The sequence below is a fragment of the Benincasa hispida genome, chromosome 8 (assembly GCF_009727055.1).
Source record: "Benincasa hispida cultivar B227 chromosome 8, ASM972705v1, whole genome shotgun sequence".
NCBI classification, from domain to species: Eukaryota; Viridiplantae; Streptophyta; class Magnoliopsida; order Cucurbitales; family Cucurbitaceae; genus Benincasa; species Benincasa hispida.
Window position 1 is genome coordinate 42,871,971 of NC_052356.1, and position 15,457 is coordinate 42,887,427.

General features: G+C 27.3%; 1 protein-coding gene across 1 annotated transcript; it reads right to left on the bottom strand.

The window, feature by feature from the left end:
• Positions 1-1,840: 1,840 nt before the first annotated feature.
• On the bottom strand, positions 1,841-5,532 carry LOC120084059 (putative pectinesterase/pectinesterase inhibitor 22). The gene is made up of 3 exons (XM_039039961.1): positions 5,259-5,532; positions 4,917-5,159; positions 1,841-2,229 (listed from the first exon to the last, which is right to left on the bottom strand). Exons 1-3 carry the CDS (start codon positions 5,530-5,532, stop codon positions 1,841-1,843), a joined length of 906 nt encoding a protein of 301 aa, XP_038895889.1.
• Positions 5,533-15,457: the final 9,925 nt, after the last annotated feature.

The window sequence follows — 15,457 nt, forward strand, 5'->3', positions numbered from 1 at the left end:
TACCCCTCCTTTTTCTAAAATTATTGGCCACGTACCAACCCTTTTTCATTAATTAAGTTTTACTTCCCGTTCTAAATTCAAAATTTCTAAGTTTTTATCTCTAAATCAAATTAAATTGGGGATGGAACTTGAATTTTTGTTTTAAATTCAAATTAATTAAGTTTTTTCTCCAAATCTTTCTAAATTGGGGTGAAACTTGAATTCTCATCCTAGGTTCAAATTTTTTTAGTTTTACCTCCAAACAAAGTTAAATTGGGAATGGAACTTGAATCTTCATTTTAAATCCATTTTTTTTTTTATTTTTTATGCCTAAAATCAAATTAAATTGGGGACCAAAGCTTGAAGTTTGTTTTTGTAAATTTGGTCATATCCCAAATTTCTTTCTTAGAACCAAAATCAAGTTTTAACCTCCAAATCAAATTAAATTAGGAATGAAACTTAATTTTCATTTAAGTTCAAAATGTATAAATTCCATTTCTAAATCAAATTAATTTTGGATGAAACCTGAATTTTTCTTTTTTAAAAAACAAAAGAGAAAAGAAATTTGAGAATTCCTACATTTTATCTCTCCAAAACAAATTAATTCTGAGATTAAGGTTCAGATTTTTCTTATATTTTGGCCCTCCTCTATTACAAATTTTAGTTAAACTTATACTAGAGATCAAGTACTAGAGATCGAACCACATCGCATCAAATCAACATCGACACCAATCCCAACTCAAGTTTAACTCCACGAAATACATTTCTCTGGAAACCTCGTGCGAATAAATATAAATATTTATGCATGCATATAGTTCCCGCTCTAAGAGATGTCTTAGAAAGTCAATTTGTTAAAAAAGTCGTCAAACAATACCTAGTATGTTTTTTTTCAAGTTTATCCATTATTTTTCTAGATTTAGAACTTTTTTTTAGATAAAAATGTTATTAGATGCATGTGTAATTTTACATTTCATTTATTCCAATATGTTTATCTCCAATAAATGTTTTTTTTAATTATCAGTAATGGTAAAACAGTGTAGAAATTTTATTTTCTAATTATAATTTTTAAAATTATATTATTAGTCTATAAGAAATGAATACTTAATTTTTTTTTCATTCAATTATATAAAAAATTATATACTATATAGTATCAAAACTAGTTTTCCCCTTATTTGAAATATATGAAATTGATTTCCAAATTCATTCTAAAGAATTAATTGAAAATATTTTTTTTTCTTGAGAAAAGAAACTAAAATACTGTAATAAATAGACAAAATACTACAATATTAATATATAAATAATCCAACTGCATATGGTTTTACATTTCATTTTTTTCTAATAGATTTCATCTCCAAATTTGAGCAAACAATTTTTTTTCGAAAAATTATCAGTAAAATTAACACAGTGTAGATTTTTTTTAATCTTTAATTTTTTTTTTAATTTGTAATATTATGTGTGTTTATCCTATAAGAAATGGATTCTTGATTTTTCTTTTCATTCAATATAAAATCATATATAATATATTTATCAAAACTGATTCATCCGTACTTGGAAATATATGAAATTGATGATTAATTGAATCCTTAGCATATTATAACTTATACGAAATAAGAAATTATAAGATCAACGAATTGCCCCCAAAAATTCATATAAACGAATCACAAAATTTTTCGTACCAAAGAAATAAAATAAAATAAAACCAATTGTATGGAATAATAATTTAAATTGGAACATCCAATCAATAGTTACAATAATAACATATGTTGCTTTATATGAGAATTATTTAAATAATGACATATTCTCTATTGACAATGATGTCAAAGTTTTTCCATACTAATACGACTTATATGGTATTACTTGATTACAATAAACTTGCAAACCCTATTGAAAGTCCAAAAAGTGGACGTAAGGTAAGATAACGAGCCAACCAAGCAGGCGGTTCAGTTACAAAGTCCTCAAAATCATATTCACAACTATCAATGCTACCGAACGCATCAGACATATTATTAATCATCACTTTATCTCTATCGTGATTCTTTAACAATTCCTCTAACGATGATTTCAAAAGAGCTATGGCAAACTCATATTGCTCCACACAATCATTAAAGACAGATCGTGTTTTGTTGTCTAAGTCAGATGTTTTGAGCTGGTCCAGAAGATACAAATAATTATCAACGCTAGTAGCAATAGAATGATTTATGGAAATGGTGAACAACCCTCTTACGTCTGATTTCAAGTCTTCGCGAAAATCTGAATTGATCACATCAATGCAAAAAGCCGTCAGTTTTTCTTTTTCGAATATTTGGCAAGTGTCGTTGATGAAAGTATTTGAGGTCCCCAATTGATTGGCTTGAGCAATAGGACACAACAAATTCATAGTTGAAAGTAGTAAAAAAACCAAACCATAGAGTCTTTCCGCAGTCATTTTGATCTCTTTGATAATTTCTTTTCTTGAGTGGAAGCATATAATCCTTGAGATGATATTTATAAACAAACTATTCTTCCTCTAAAGTATTGTTTAGAAAGTTAATAATTACGTTTCCAACAGAGAAAACATAATTAATATCTTAAAACGGAATTTGGAGTAATATACGTTTTTTCCGTTTTCTTCCCTCTTTCCTTTTTTTTTTTCTTATTTAAAATTAACATTACTATAAAATATGATTTTTTGTATATCTCTTAAAATTCCGAAAAAAAAAATTAAGTTGAATGGTAAAAATGAAGCTTTTCAAATTATAAATAAGATTTCAATAGTATAAAAAATTAATTAAAAAGACAAACCTATTGAATCTTATTATAAAAGAAGAGATCCCATAAATAAGAGAGAGACTATGAAATAATTTGTATTGGATCATAAATCTCAGTGTTGGAAATTATTTGAAATGAAAATGAAATTTTGAATTTAATTAAAAGGATATCTCATATAAATATTTTAAGAAAACATTCTAATATGGATACTAGCTATTAACATGTACTAAAAGAGATTACAAAATGATATATGTTTTTCTTTAGAAAAAAATCATATATGTTTTTTAAGCGATATTCTTCATAAATAACGTACGTATATTCTTCATTTATTCGAAAAAAACGTATGTTCTTCATTATTATTCAAATATATATATATATGTTAACCATAGAAATTGGTATGGGAAAAACATATATATTTTTAATAGTTAATGCCTTTATAGGCAAGATATAATAAAAATAATATTTTCTAGCCTTTGCTGCCAATTTTGCAAACAATGCACATGTATGAAAATTTAAAAAAAAAAATCTTCTTCAATTTTTTTTTTTTTCAAAAAAGTCATAAATAAAAATGATTGGGAAAACCTTAACCACCCACCGAAATAAACATAGAAATAAAAGAAAGCAATAAACTGAAATATTTATAGCATGAAAAATTATTACGATAACAGAAATATCTCCCGAAACTTTATATTATTTATTTTTGACCATATGTGTAGATAATATAAATTTTATATTAATTGAGTTATGCTCACATTAACGTAATATCACATCGATAGTAATATTTATGTTTAACACCTCAATTTATTATTATTAATTTTTCACCTGTATTAATTTGAATATACAAATATAATGCAAATTTTGAAGAAAAGAAGATAACAAATATTTCTTTTGTATATAAAATATTTATATACTTGGCAAATATTCCTTTTATTTATCTTTCTAAAAGAATGGAAATCTTTTCCTTTTACTTTTTTATTATTATCATTATTACAAATATAAACTTAACTAGGAAGTTGATGCTTATGAGGGGGAATAAAACTATATGCTATAAATAGAAAATTAAGAAAGAAAAAGCAAAATATAAGTACATAAATTTTACCTAAAAATATCGCAATCTGCGAGCCAAATACTCTTTTAATGGTTTTTTTTTTTTTTTTTGAATACCAAGTATCTCATGTGCATTGCACGTGATCATTTTTCTCTTAACTAACCTCTTGTATTTTATATAGATTTGTGAGTATATATATTCATTACTTAGCACGGTTAATTATATTAGTTAAATTAATTGAATCAATATCAATATATTGAGTTAACTTTTATCAATTACTATTATGATTTTGTTTCCTCCATCACTAATTAAATGGAATAAAATTTAATAGTTTTTTTTTCTTTTTCATTTTATGAAAATAATTTTAATTTAAATTTGGTTATGACAAAAAGTCATGGAAGTTCATGTATATGAAGTTGTTTTTTTTTTGTTACACACAAATATATGAGAGTGTTGACGTTTTAATGAATTTTAATTAAATTATTATTATTCCACCAAATCATCAATTACCCCTTGATTAATTAATTAAGTTCGTTCCTATGAAATTCTTATATAACACACCGTTGTGAATTTTTTTTCAAAACTTTTAAATCAGAAATTAAAGGACAATTAAAAGTAATTCATTCATATAACATATGCAAAGAAAATATACAATTGCGCATCAAAAACTAAAACATAAAAACAAATCTAAACTATAAGGTAGGTCTAAATGGTACGCTAGTTTCTGGTAACCATGCATTTCCATCAATGAAAATATTCACGGTATAATTAATGACTTCTGATGGACTATTTATCGCATGAAAACCTGGCCATTTGACTCTACTAGTTAAATCAGCTCCTGGACCTCTATTGTTAAATTCGGCATAGAATAATAAATTGAGAGGCCGCTCTGCCGACCAAACCAACCATCCTGCTGGATTAACTAGATAGTCCAAAAATGAGTCCATAAAAATTACAGTCGAATAGTCTCTCCAAGGCCGACCAAGATAAACTTCAAAATTTAGATTTTCTATCGACCTGAGTTCAGGAGAGGCCATTACACTGCAATTTTGGAAAACGAAGCCACTTCTTTGGTTCCATAATTGTTTAGATTGTGCTGTGATTGTAATCGTTCTATTGCCTAATCTTGCATATATATTACAATCTTGATACACAGCTTGTCCATATCCAAATATGAAATCTACCGTGCCGTAAATTTCACTATCTTTGAAGAATACATTGTCTCCATTGACATAAAGAGTGTCTTGATAGCCAAGAAATACACATTTGTAGTATACCGTATGATTGGCGCGGTTGTTGAGAAGGGCAACAGCTTGACCATTTTCAGGTCCAGCAGAATTTTCAAACGTTATGGACTGTGCCATAAAGTTATCACCCTTGACAACTACAAAAGAAAAGTTTAGGGATAACTCAACATCAAATATGCACTGTTAATATTTGAAAGCAAAGCAATGGAAACAAAAAGTGGCAAGTTCAAACTTACCGAATGTAGCGGATTGGAAGGTGTTAAAACCAGTAGCATGGCTTCTACTATCAACAATGATGGTGTTTGCAGCGTTGTCACCGATTAACGCAATGAAAGTCTTTTTCTTTTCGATTTCAACATGTTCTTTGTAAATCCCAGGTTTCACATGAATGTAAAATCGAGATTTTCTATTACTTGGTGCAGCTGCTATAGCTGCATTAATGCTTCTAAAATTTCCAGTTCCATCTAAAGAGACAACAGTGTTAAAAGTAAAGCTATCAACAAAGTTCATGCATGAAAAAACAAAGAAACTGTTGGCTACAAACTTGATGAAGAGCATTATCATGAACTTATGGTTTAAGTTGGAAGAGAAACTTAAAAACAAAGCAAAATTAAGGGATAGTAAGAAAAATGAGAGATAAAGAGATGAAATGAAAGGGAAGTTTGAAGGGGTTTGGTGTATTTCCTTAAGCTAATGGAACCAGTGTTTATATAGGGAGAGATTGGGATAATTAGTAACATAGTTAAAATGATTAAGAAAGCCTCTAAGTACAATATAATTCTTCTTCAAGACATAATTATGAGCTTATAATTAATAATCAAGGTAACTAATGGTTGGAATGTGGGAAAAAAAAGGACTTTGTACTAGAAATGGGAAGCTTAGGTTTTTTTAGAGTGAGAACCAAGTGGTAGACTAGCTAGGGCTTTAATTGGCAAAACAATTAATCCTAAAGTTGGGAATGAAGAATTATAGTTTAGTGAGAAAAACAATGTGAACTCATTCAATTAATTTGATGCTAATCATATTTTAGGAAAACTTATAACTATATATTCTTGTCATTTATTTTAAGATTAATTATACAAACAAAAATATTCATATAATTAATTCAAACAATGAAGATATAACAATTTTGCAAAAGAGTATCACATAGCCTTGTGGTATCATATTTATGTTTAATATTTCAATTTTATATATATATATTAACTTTGTAATTTGAATATCTAAGTTATATAGTAATTTGGAAGAAAATAAGAGATGAACCATTGCAAGAACTTGTTTTCACAAGCTTTGAGTTGGTATAGAAAATAGCAAATATTCCTTTTGGTTTTCTTTTCTAAAAAAGGAAGAATATTTCCTTTTAGTTTATTGTTCATATTACATATGTAAACTTAATAGGGGATTTTTTCACGCGCTTTGCGAGTGAACCTTTTTTTCCTTTTATATGGATTAAAAGTTATGAAATAATTTTAATTAAAATTTTTTAATAAGGTTGATGATACAACAATTATGATAAGAAATAAACAGTGTGTGATTGATCTCCTAGCCCTTCAATTTTCTAGTTTGAAGATATCAATTGTACTATGCTCATATTGGTTATATACATAATACTATTAATCAATCAGTATCAAGCGTAATTCAATAATTAATTAGTTACAATTCTACTCTTTAAAAATCATATATTTTCTATAAAATTAATTAGAGTTTTATTGTATATAAAAATAATAAAAACTCTATTTTATGTACTATATCATCATCATCTTTAATCTTCTTAAATGTGTCTATCTTCACCACACTATTCTTTTGATAGTGGAGAATCAATGTCAAATATAGAATCTGAAGTTAGGGTTCTAATTTGTCATTTCTTATAAACTATAATTACTGTTTTTTTTTTTTTAACAATATGTGAGATAGGAAGATCGAATCTCAAAATATCTCAAATTTATAATACAGTTTCATGCAAGTTAAACTGTCATGGTAAATTATATAGACTATTAGTATTGATAAAATGTCTTCATTATATATTTATTACATGAATTCAATGACCAAGAATATTACATGGTGGTTGGTGGCTTTTTATTTCTTAGCACTTCCTTTATCTTGAAAGCATTTAGGTCAATAGTCTCATATATCTATACCAAGACTTAGTTATACATAATTTCTAGGCTAAAAAGGGCAATTTTTTCTTCTCTTTATTCTAAGAATGCTTAGTTAACTTTTTTTATTATAAGAAAAGAAGGCATAGCTACTAGCTTTAGCTTGTTTGAGTGAGAGCCAAGTGGGTAGTTAGGGTTCTAAATTAGAAAAACTAATGATTCTAAATTGGGGATGAGAGGTTCTAGTTTGGGCATGAAAAGTAATGTGAATTCATCCAATTAATTTAATACTAATTATATTTTAGAAAAACTTGTAGCTATATTCTTGAGATTTATTTTAAGATAATTACACAAACAAAAATGTTCATTTAATTAATTCAAACAATGAAAATATAACGATTTTGTAGTAGTATCACATTGCCTTGTGATATCGTGGTTATGTTTAACACCTCAATATATATACTTTATAATTTAAATATGTAATTATATTATAATTTAGAAGAAAATAAGAGCTGAACAATTGTGAAAAACTTGTTTTCACAAACCCTAAATTGGTATATAAAGTAGCAAACATTCCTTTTGGTTCTCTTTCTAAAAAAACAAATAATATTCATTTTAGTTTATTGTTTATTGTTTTTATTACAATGGTAAATTTAATTAGAGGATTGAGGATCTTGGAGGAGAATAAAACTACTATGATAAAAATTAAAAATTAAAAAGGAAAAGCAAAATATAAAAATATGAAAATCTTCTTTTTATGTATACTAGACATTTCTCACGCGTTTTGCAAGTGATTTTTTCTTTTTATATGGATTAATCCCTTTCGTATTTTAATTTGGTCATTAATTATTATTATAAGTTTTTTTTTCTTTTAAAGCTTAGTTATTTGATTAAATGGAATAAAATTTAAATTTATGAAAATAACTTTGATTAGAATTTTGTAATGACATGAAATTACTTGATTTCCTATATTTGTACTCTTTCACGTTATATATTTTATATTTTAATATTTTCTAAACTTATAATACTTTGATTTTTAGTAATCATATTTTAAAAAGTAATTTGTTTTTACTTCAAATAATTCATAGTATATTTTTTATTTTTTATATTTATTGAACAAAAAATTAAACCTCACTAACAAAATATTATTTTAAAATATTTATATTAAGAAAAAGAAAATAGTTCATTTTTGTATGTACTATAAAAAGAGAATAGTTGTAACTTAAATGAGCACCCAAAAGAATTATCTCATTATGATGCGTTTTTTCTTCTAATAGCAATAAAGGAGGGACAACAACATAAAAAGTGGACAAACTTAATAAAGAGAATACATTTTAATTAGTATACAAATTTAATCATATTTCGTTTCTATGTATCAGGATAAAATTTTGGACCAATCACAAGTCACCACGTCGTTTGCTAAATTAATGATGAATTTCTAAATCATTAACTTTGAGTCCAATTAGAAGTTGACACATGTTCCGAATTGAATTGAAGACCAGTTTCGATGACGTCACACGGTTGAATCAGATGAGATTAAATTGACCCAATTTGATATTATTATTTGGGTTCAAAGTCCAAACTACAAAAAAAAAAAAAAAAAAAAAAAAAAAAGTTGAATTGGACCCAAAATCAACTAATTGGGCCTAAGGGCTAGGCCCATGGACCAACCAAGCCCACGAAACCCTGTCTCTTATACACATCTAGATGTGTATAAGAGACAGCCTATAAGACACCTATAAGACAGAAGACCCTTGAAGACGCACTCCTATAAGACACCTATAAGACAGAAGACCCTTGAAGACGCACTCCTATAAGACACCTATAAGACAGAAGACCCTTGAAGACACAAAAACTCTTCCAAGACTTCTACTCCCAAGACTTCTACTTCAAGCTTCCAAGACTTCTACTTCAAGAACGTTCGGTACTTTTCTTCTCCAAGTCAAGCACATTCACCCAACTAAGAGAGAATCAGAGGATCAAGTATTAGAGATCGAACCACATCGCATCAAATCAACTTCAACATCAACACGAACTCGAGTTCAACTCCACGAAACACATTTCTTCGGAAATCTCGTGTGAACAGTATCTTTTAATTAATTTAAATTGAGGAGAAGTTTTGATTGAAAGCACTTTCAATTTAGTATACTTGGAGTTATTATATTGTTATTTGAGATTCTATTGGGAATATGAGACCAATTTTGTGGAAAAAGTTGGCATTTTTTTCAAATATATATAGGAAAATATTTTCTATCAACCACTGAAGTGTCCAAAATTTCATATTGGAAACATTAAGGGACCTCAGTCTTTTTTCTTTTAACTAGATATCGATGGAAGAGGGATCAAGAACTACACTAGGATATCTCAACTAGATTGGCACATCCTTAACACTTTCAGCATACTCCAATGTCAAAACATAGTTATATTGATCAACAAAAAGAATATATAGAGAGGAGCTAGAAGAGAGCTCGAGAAGTTGATAATGCAATAGGGGACAGGCTAGAGAAAAGTCTTCCAATTTAACAAGATAGTGGATACATCATAAGTACAAAAGTTACTAGATTTGGTACACTAAAGAGCAGCCATATAAGTGATGTCTTCCCATAGTTGAACTGAAGATTTTTCCAAAGGGACCTCACTCTTTTATAAAATAGATTGTTTTTTCCTCATATATTGTCAATCGGCTTTGAGATAGAATCTCATATTATCTAATATGATATCAAAATTCATGAAAGTCCAAATGAGCTTCCATCAGAATGGTGAACCCAAAAGATCTAGACAATGAGCACCATCATAGAACCAGATTACTCCATGTGAAATTGAATTTGATAAAGAAGTCTAATGTATCATTTAGTCCATTTTCATTCTCTCATAATTTTTAATCAGAGCACACCCTAAATTATTGGTAATTCATATCTCTCCTCCATGAAAAAAAAAAGCTAAGTAGAAGAGGTTGAATTATTAATGAGCAAATTTTATTTTCATTAGTATGAATATAAATTTATTTTAGGCTTTATTTTATTAGTATTATTATTATTATTATTATTGTTATTATTATTATTATTAACTTTTTCGAGAAGAATGGGACCAAGTACTTAATTATACACCTCTTTTAGGGAAAATATTAGGTAGTTTTTTCTTAATGGATCAATTCTTAGTTAAAAGTTTCCCACCTCTATTTCTTGACTTTTTTATTCATATATAATTATTATAATATAAAATATCTAGTTATCTTCTTTTCTTTTTTTTTATTGATTTGTCTCATTTATAAAAATCCGTTACTTGTTTGCTAATTATCTCTCTTTTTTATGTTTGATTTGACAGTAATATCTTTTTCATCTTTTTATTATTTCAATATTTTGACAACTCAATTAATTGGTTGAAGATAAGAAGATTCATACTATGGATCTAGTGATTATTAACACAATCATATACCAACTGAATTATATCGGTTTGACAAAAACTCAATTAAAAGGTCGAATAATATTGAATATAGAAATATTCTTATGATTATTCTATTAGGATGACTCATTCATTTTTTTTTTTCTGAAAAAATGACTAATTCAATATTGGATTCATTAATTTGGCCAATGATGTAGATTCTCCCTAGAGGATACAATTAAAGTATGATTTGGGTTTGATAGTCAAAAAAAGATTACTAGTCTAACTTCCCAAATTTTTAGGGCCTCTTCAATCTAAAAATAGAAATTTGAAAATGAAGTCATGTTTCATATATGTGTTTGTTAACATATTTAAAAATTAAGTTCCAATTTAAACAAATATTTAAAACTCGATGAAAGCCGTCGAGCGTTGTCCTGAAAGAACAAATGCAGTCTCGAAAGGCTGCTGAATCAAGCCAAGCACCCACGATCAAAGCAATCGACAAGGGGAAGACCGTGCTACAAGAAAACCAATTGCAACAGTCAGCCTCGGTGGCCTTTTGTCGGTCCAATAAAGAGTACATATATGAAGGGCCCGGCCTAAACTTCCTTCATGTATTCCAAGCCATACACCTAGAGGATCGACAACCTGAGAATGCCTACAGGGTATCAGCCCCCAAAGTTCCAACAATTCGACAGAAAAGGCAACCCAAAGTAACACATCGCCCACTTCGTAAAAATACCCCCAAAGTTCCAACAATTTGACAGAAAAGGCAACCCAAAGTAACACATCGCCCACTTCGTAAAAACATGTGAAAATGCGGGAACAGGTCGAGACCTACTAGTCAAACAGTTCGTTAGAACCCTCAAAGGGAACGCTTTTGACTGGTACACAGACTTAGAGGTGATTGACAACTGGGAGCAACTTAAAAGAGAATTCTTGAATCGCTTCTGTAGCACCAGGCGCACCGTCAGTATAATGGAGCTGATGAACGACAAACAACGAAAAGGGAGCCAGTCGTCGACTATATTAGCCGATGGAGAGCTTTGAGTCTGGATTGCAAAGATCGACTCACTAAATTATCTGCTGTGGAAATGTGCACGTAGGGTATGCACTGGGAACTCCTCTATATCCTATAGCGGATAAAGCCTCGTACCTTTGAAGAATTGGTGACCCGCGCTCACAACATGGAGCTAAGTATCGTCAACAGAGGAATTAGAGACTTTCTGAACCACGAACTGAGGAAAGACAAGAAGGAGGTGAAGGGCGTCGAGAAAATTGTGAAGGACGCCACGAAGGAATCAATGGTCGTTAATACAACCCCATTGAAGTTCTCCTCAAAAGGGAAAGAAAAGAATGGTTGAAGATAAAAAGATTCATATTATGGATATGGTGGTTATTAACACGGTCATATACCAACTGAATTATATCTGTTTGACAAAAACTCAATTAAGAGGTTGAATAATGTTGAATATAGAAATATTATTATGATTATTCTATTAGGATGACTCATTCATTTTTTTTTCTGAAAAAAAATGACTAATTCAATATTGGGTTCATTAATTTGGCCAATGATGTAGATTCTCCCTAGGGGATACAATTATAGTATGATTTAGGTTTTGATAGTCCAAAAAAGATTATTAGTCTAACTTCCCAAATTTGTAGGGCCGCTTCAATCTAAAAATAGAAATTTGAAAACGAAGGATTCAATAAAAACAGGGTTGTTTTCATGTTTCAGGTATGTGTTTGTTAACAGATTTAAAAATTAAATTCCAATTTAAACAAATATTTAAAATGTGATTAAAAATATATTTAGTTAGTCACTAAATACTAGATTGGATATAAATCATTACTAATTAAGTTCTAAACTTGTTTTATGTTAAAGGTTTTGTGTAATTATTATTTTGTAATATTCTATAATATACAATATACATATTTTAAATTTAACAAAAATAATTGAGTTTATAACATGAAATAGTATAATTGTGTTATTGTTTTTTATCATTTTTAATATAATTCTGCATTTCAAAATTTTGAATTCAAATCTGGATCCACTGAAAACATAAAAAAGTTGTTTTCAGAATTTGGACTGTTTAGATCACAAAATTCGGAAACAGAATCCAGACCGTCAACCAAACACGTATTCGCTGAACTCGATGAATCTGAATCTGAATTGCCTACCAAAGAGGTCGTTAGAAATTTTAGTTACTTTTCTTTCCTACACTCAGTACTATAAATTAACGTGTATCACCAAAAGCCTAACTCAATAATTAGTTATTACATTTCTACTCTTTAAAAAACCATATATTTTCTATAAAATTAATTAGAGTTTATTTAAATATATAAAAATAATAGAAGCTCCTAATTTTATTTTTTATATCATATCATCATTTTTAATCTTTTTAAATGTCGTCAGACTCTTTAGTATATGAAATTCGAAGTTGGAGTTTTAATTTATCATGTTATAGACTATTATTTTTTTTATATAATATATGAGGTGAAATACAACTTTATGAAGAGGAAGAATAATTATTTATATCCATATGTTATTGTCACTATCCCATGAACATCTCGGGGTCTTCTACATGTATGGCTTGAACAATATGAACTCTATTCGTTAAGTATTTGATTTTTTGCTTTTTTTTTTTTATCTTTTTAAGTTAATCTTATAATTTTTATTGGAAATGCGACCAAAGTTCCACATTGGTTAGATAAAGATCATGGGTATTTAAGAGAAACAACTATTGGTATGAAGCCTTTTAGGGTGAAACCAAAAGCAAAATCATAAGACTTTATGTCTAAAGTGGATAATATTATATTATTATTGAGATAGTTGGAGCGTCATTATATCTATTGATATCTATATTTTGTTGTCAATATTATAGATTGTTTTCAAAATACAAGCCAAATTTTATGAAAATAAAAGAAAATAGATTTTGATTTCTTTTTAACAAATTAAAGTATATACATGATAAATAAAGGAAAAAAAGCATAAAAAGAAAAGAAAAGAAAAAAGACTATATCAACCGTTAAAAGTTTAAATTTTATTTTTATTTCAAAATTTAACTAAGAATTCAAATGTGTGTATAAAAAATTTGTAAACCATGACTAAGAAATTTTGTGAAGCGAACCCAACTTTTTTTAAGAAAAATATTTCATTTGATAACTTTTTAGTTTTTAATATTTTATTTATGAAAATTATGTTTATTTTCTATCACTTTCTTAATCATATCTTCATCTTTCTTAAATAAACAATTGAGTTCTTGGCTAAATTTTAAAAAAACTATTTTTAAATTTTCAAAACTTGGTTTAAATTTTGAAAATAGGTAGTTGTTTTAAATAGTAAAACTACTGAAAATATTTTCAAGTATAGAAAAATGACATTGTCTATTAGTAATAAATTGTGATATACTACGATAAATATCTATCAATGAGTGATAGATTGTTATAGACATTTATAAGAATCTATCACTGATCGATAGTGACATTTTGTTATATTTATAAATAAGTTTGTTCATTTTTCTTTATTTGAAAATATCCAAATTAAAAATTAAATAGTTGTTTAAATGGAGCGGAAATGGCTACCAAATCAAATTGTCTTAATTTTTCCATAAGATATTCAAAATTCATCTACAAAAACGATTAAGAAACATTGATGGGTAAAATTGGAAATAAAGATGAATACATAATTTCGCCAAAGAAGTAATTAACAAAATATCCAACTTTGTAGTATTGTATTGGCCTATGTTTTTTTAGTTAAATTATACAAAAAATACACCTTTAAAAAGTTTCATGTTGAATATAATATACTAGATGACATGAAAAATATATTATAACTTTAGTTTTTAAACTACTTCAAATGCATTTTTTTCCACTCAAATAATGGTAATTGATAAGTATGTCAACCGTATTATTTATTTTTGTTTATAAAATTAATTGGGTAAAATTTCAAATGTGTATTGAAAATATACAATCTTGATCCTCAAATTTAATTATAGAGACTTATTACACATTAAATTGAAAAACAAAAAACAATTTTCTTAGCACTACTTAGTTTCTAAAAATTTAACTTAAAGCAACAAAACAAAACATAAAAAACCATAGATTACCATTGCTTATCAAAGTTAGAAAAATTTCTAGAAGTAAATGTCTATAAATTGCCTTATAATTAAATTAACATTAACTATGTACTCAAAAAAAATTAACATTAACATTAAGTCAGCTATAGTTCATGATTGGCCAACATTAACAGGGTAACTAAAAGCATTTTATTGAAGAAATTAGCCACCTCATCACTATGGTGAAAGTTTAGCCAAATTGTGCCTTAAAGAGAGACTTATGCCCTGTTTGGAAGTGTAAAAAGCGATTATAGTGAAAAATATTACGTTTAAGGGGTTTGATAAACTAAATTATTTATTATTATACTAATCAATTTTAAATTTATTCTAGCTTTTAATAATATACCAAATTTTAGATCTAGCTTTCCTAAAAATCTTTTACCTTCCCTAACTGTTTACCAATCTCGAGTTTATCATTCCATATTCATTTACTTTCTCACATTTATTTACAAATTTTAATTGATTAAATTTTTTACAACAATTAATTTTTAAAGAAAAAACTTCTATCAAATAATTCGGATTAAAAACAATTATTTGCAATTTAAACCATATAAATTTTTAAATAATTATGTTATGATAAATTGTAAATTAGATATTAATATGAAAAAAATAATCTAAATTAGCTCATATAACTAAATTATACAAATTTAGTATTAATAATCTACCAAATACCGTAACTCGTTTTTTTTTTCTATTTTAAAATTAAAATGTGTCAAACACTATTTCACTTCCTCTCCTAGTTGATTTTTTCTAAAAACACAACCAACAACAATTATTTTAAAAGCTACAATAATTCTAAACTAAGTCGTGTTTTTCTTGGAAATAGAATAACTGTGCCAAAAT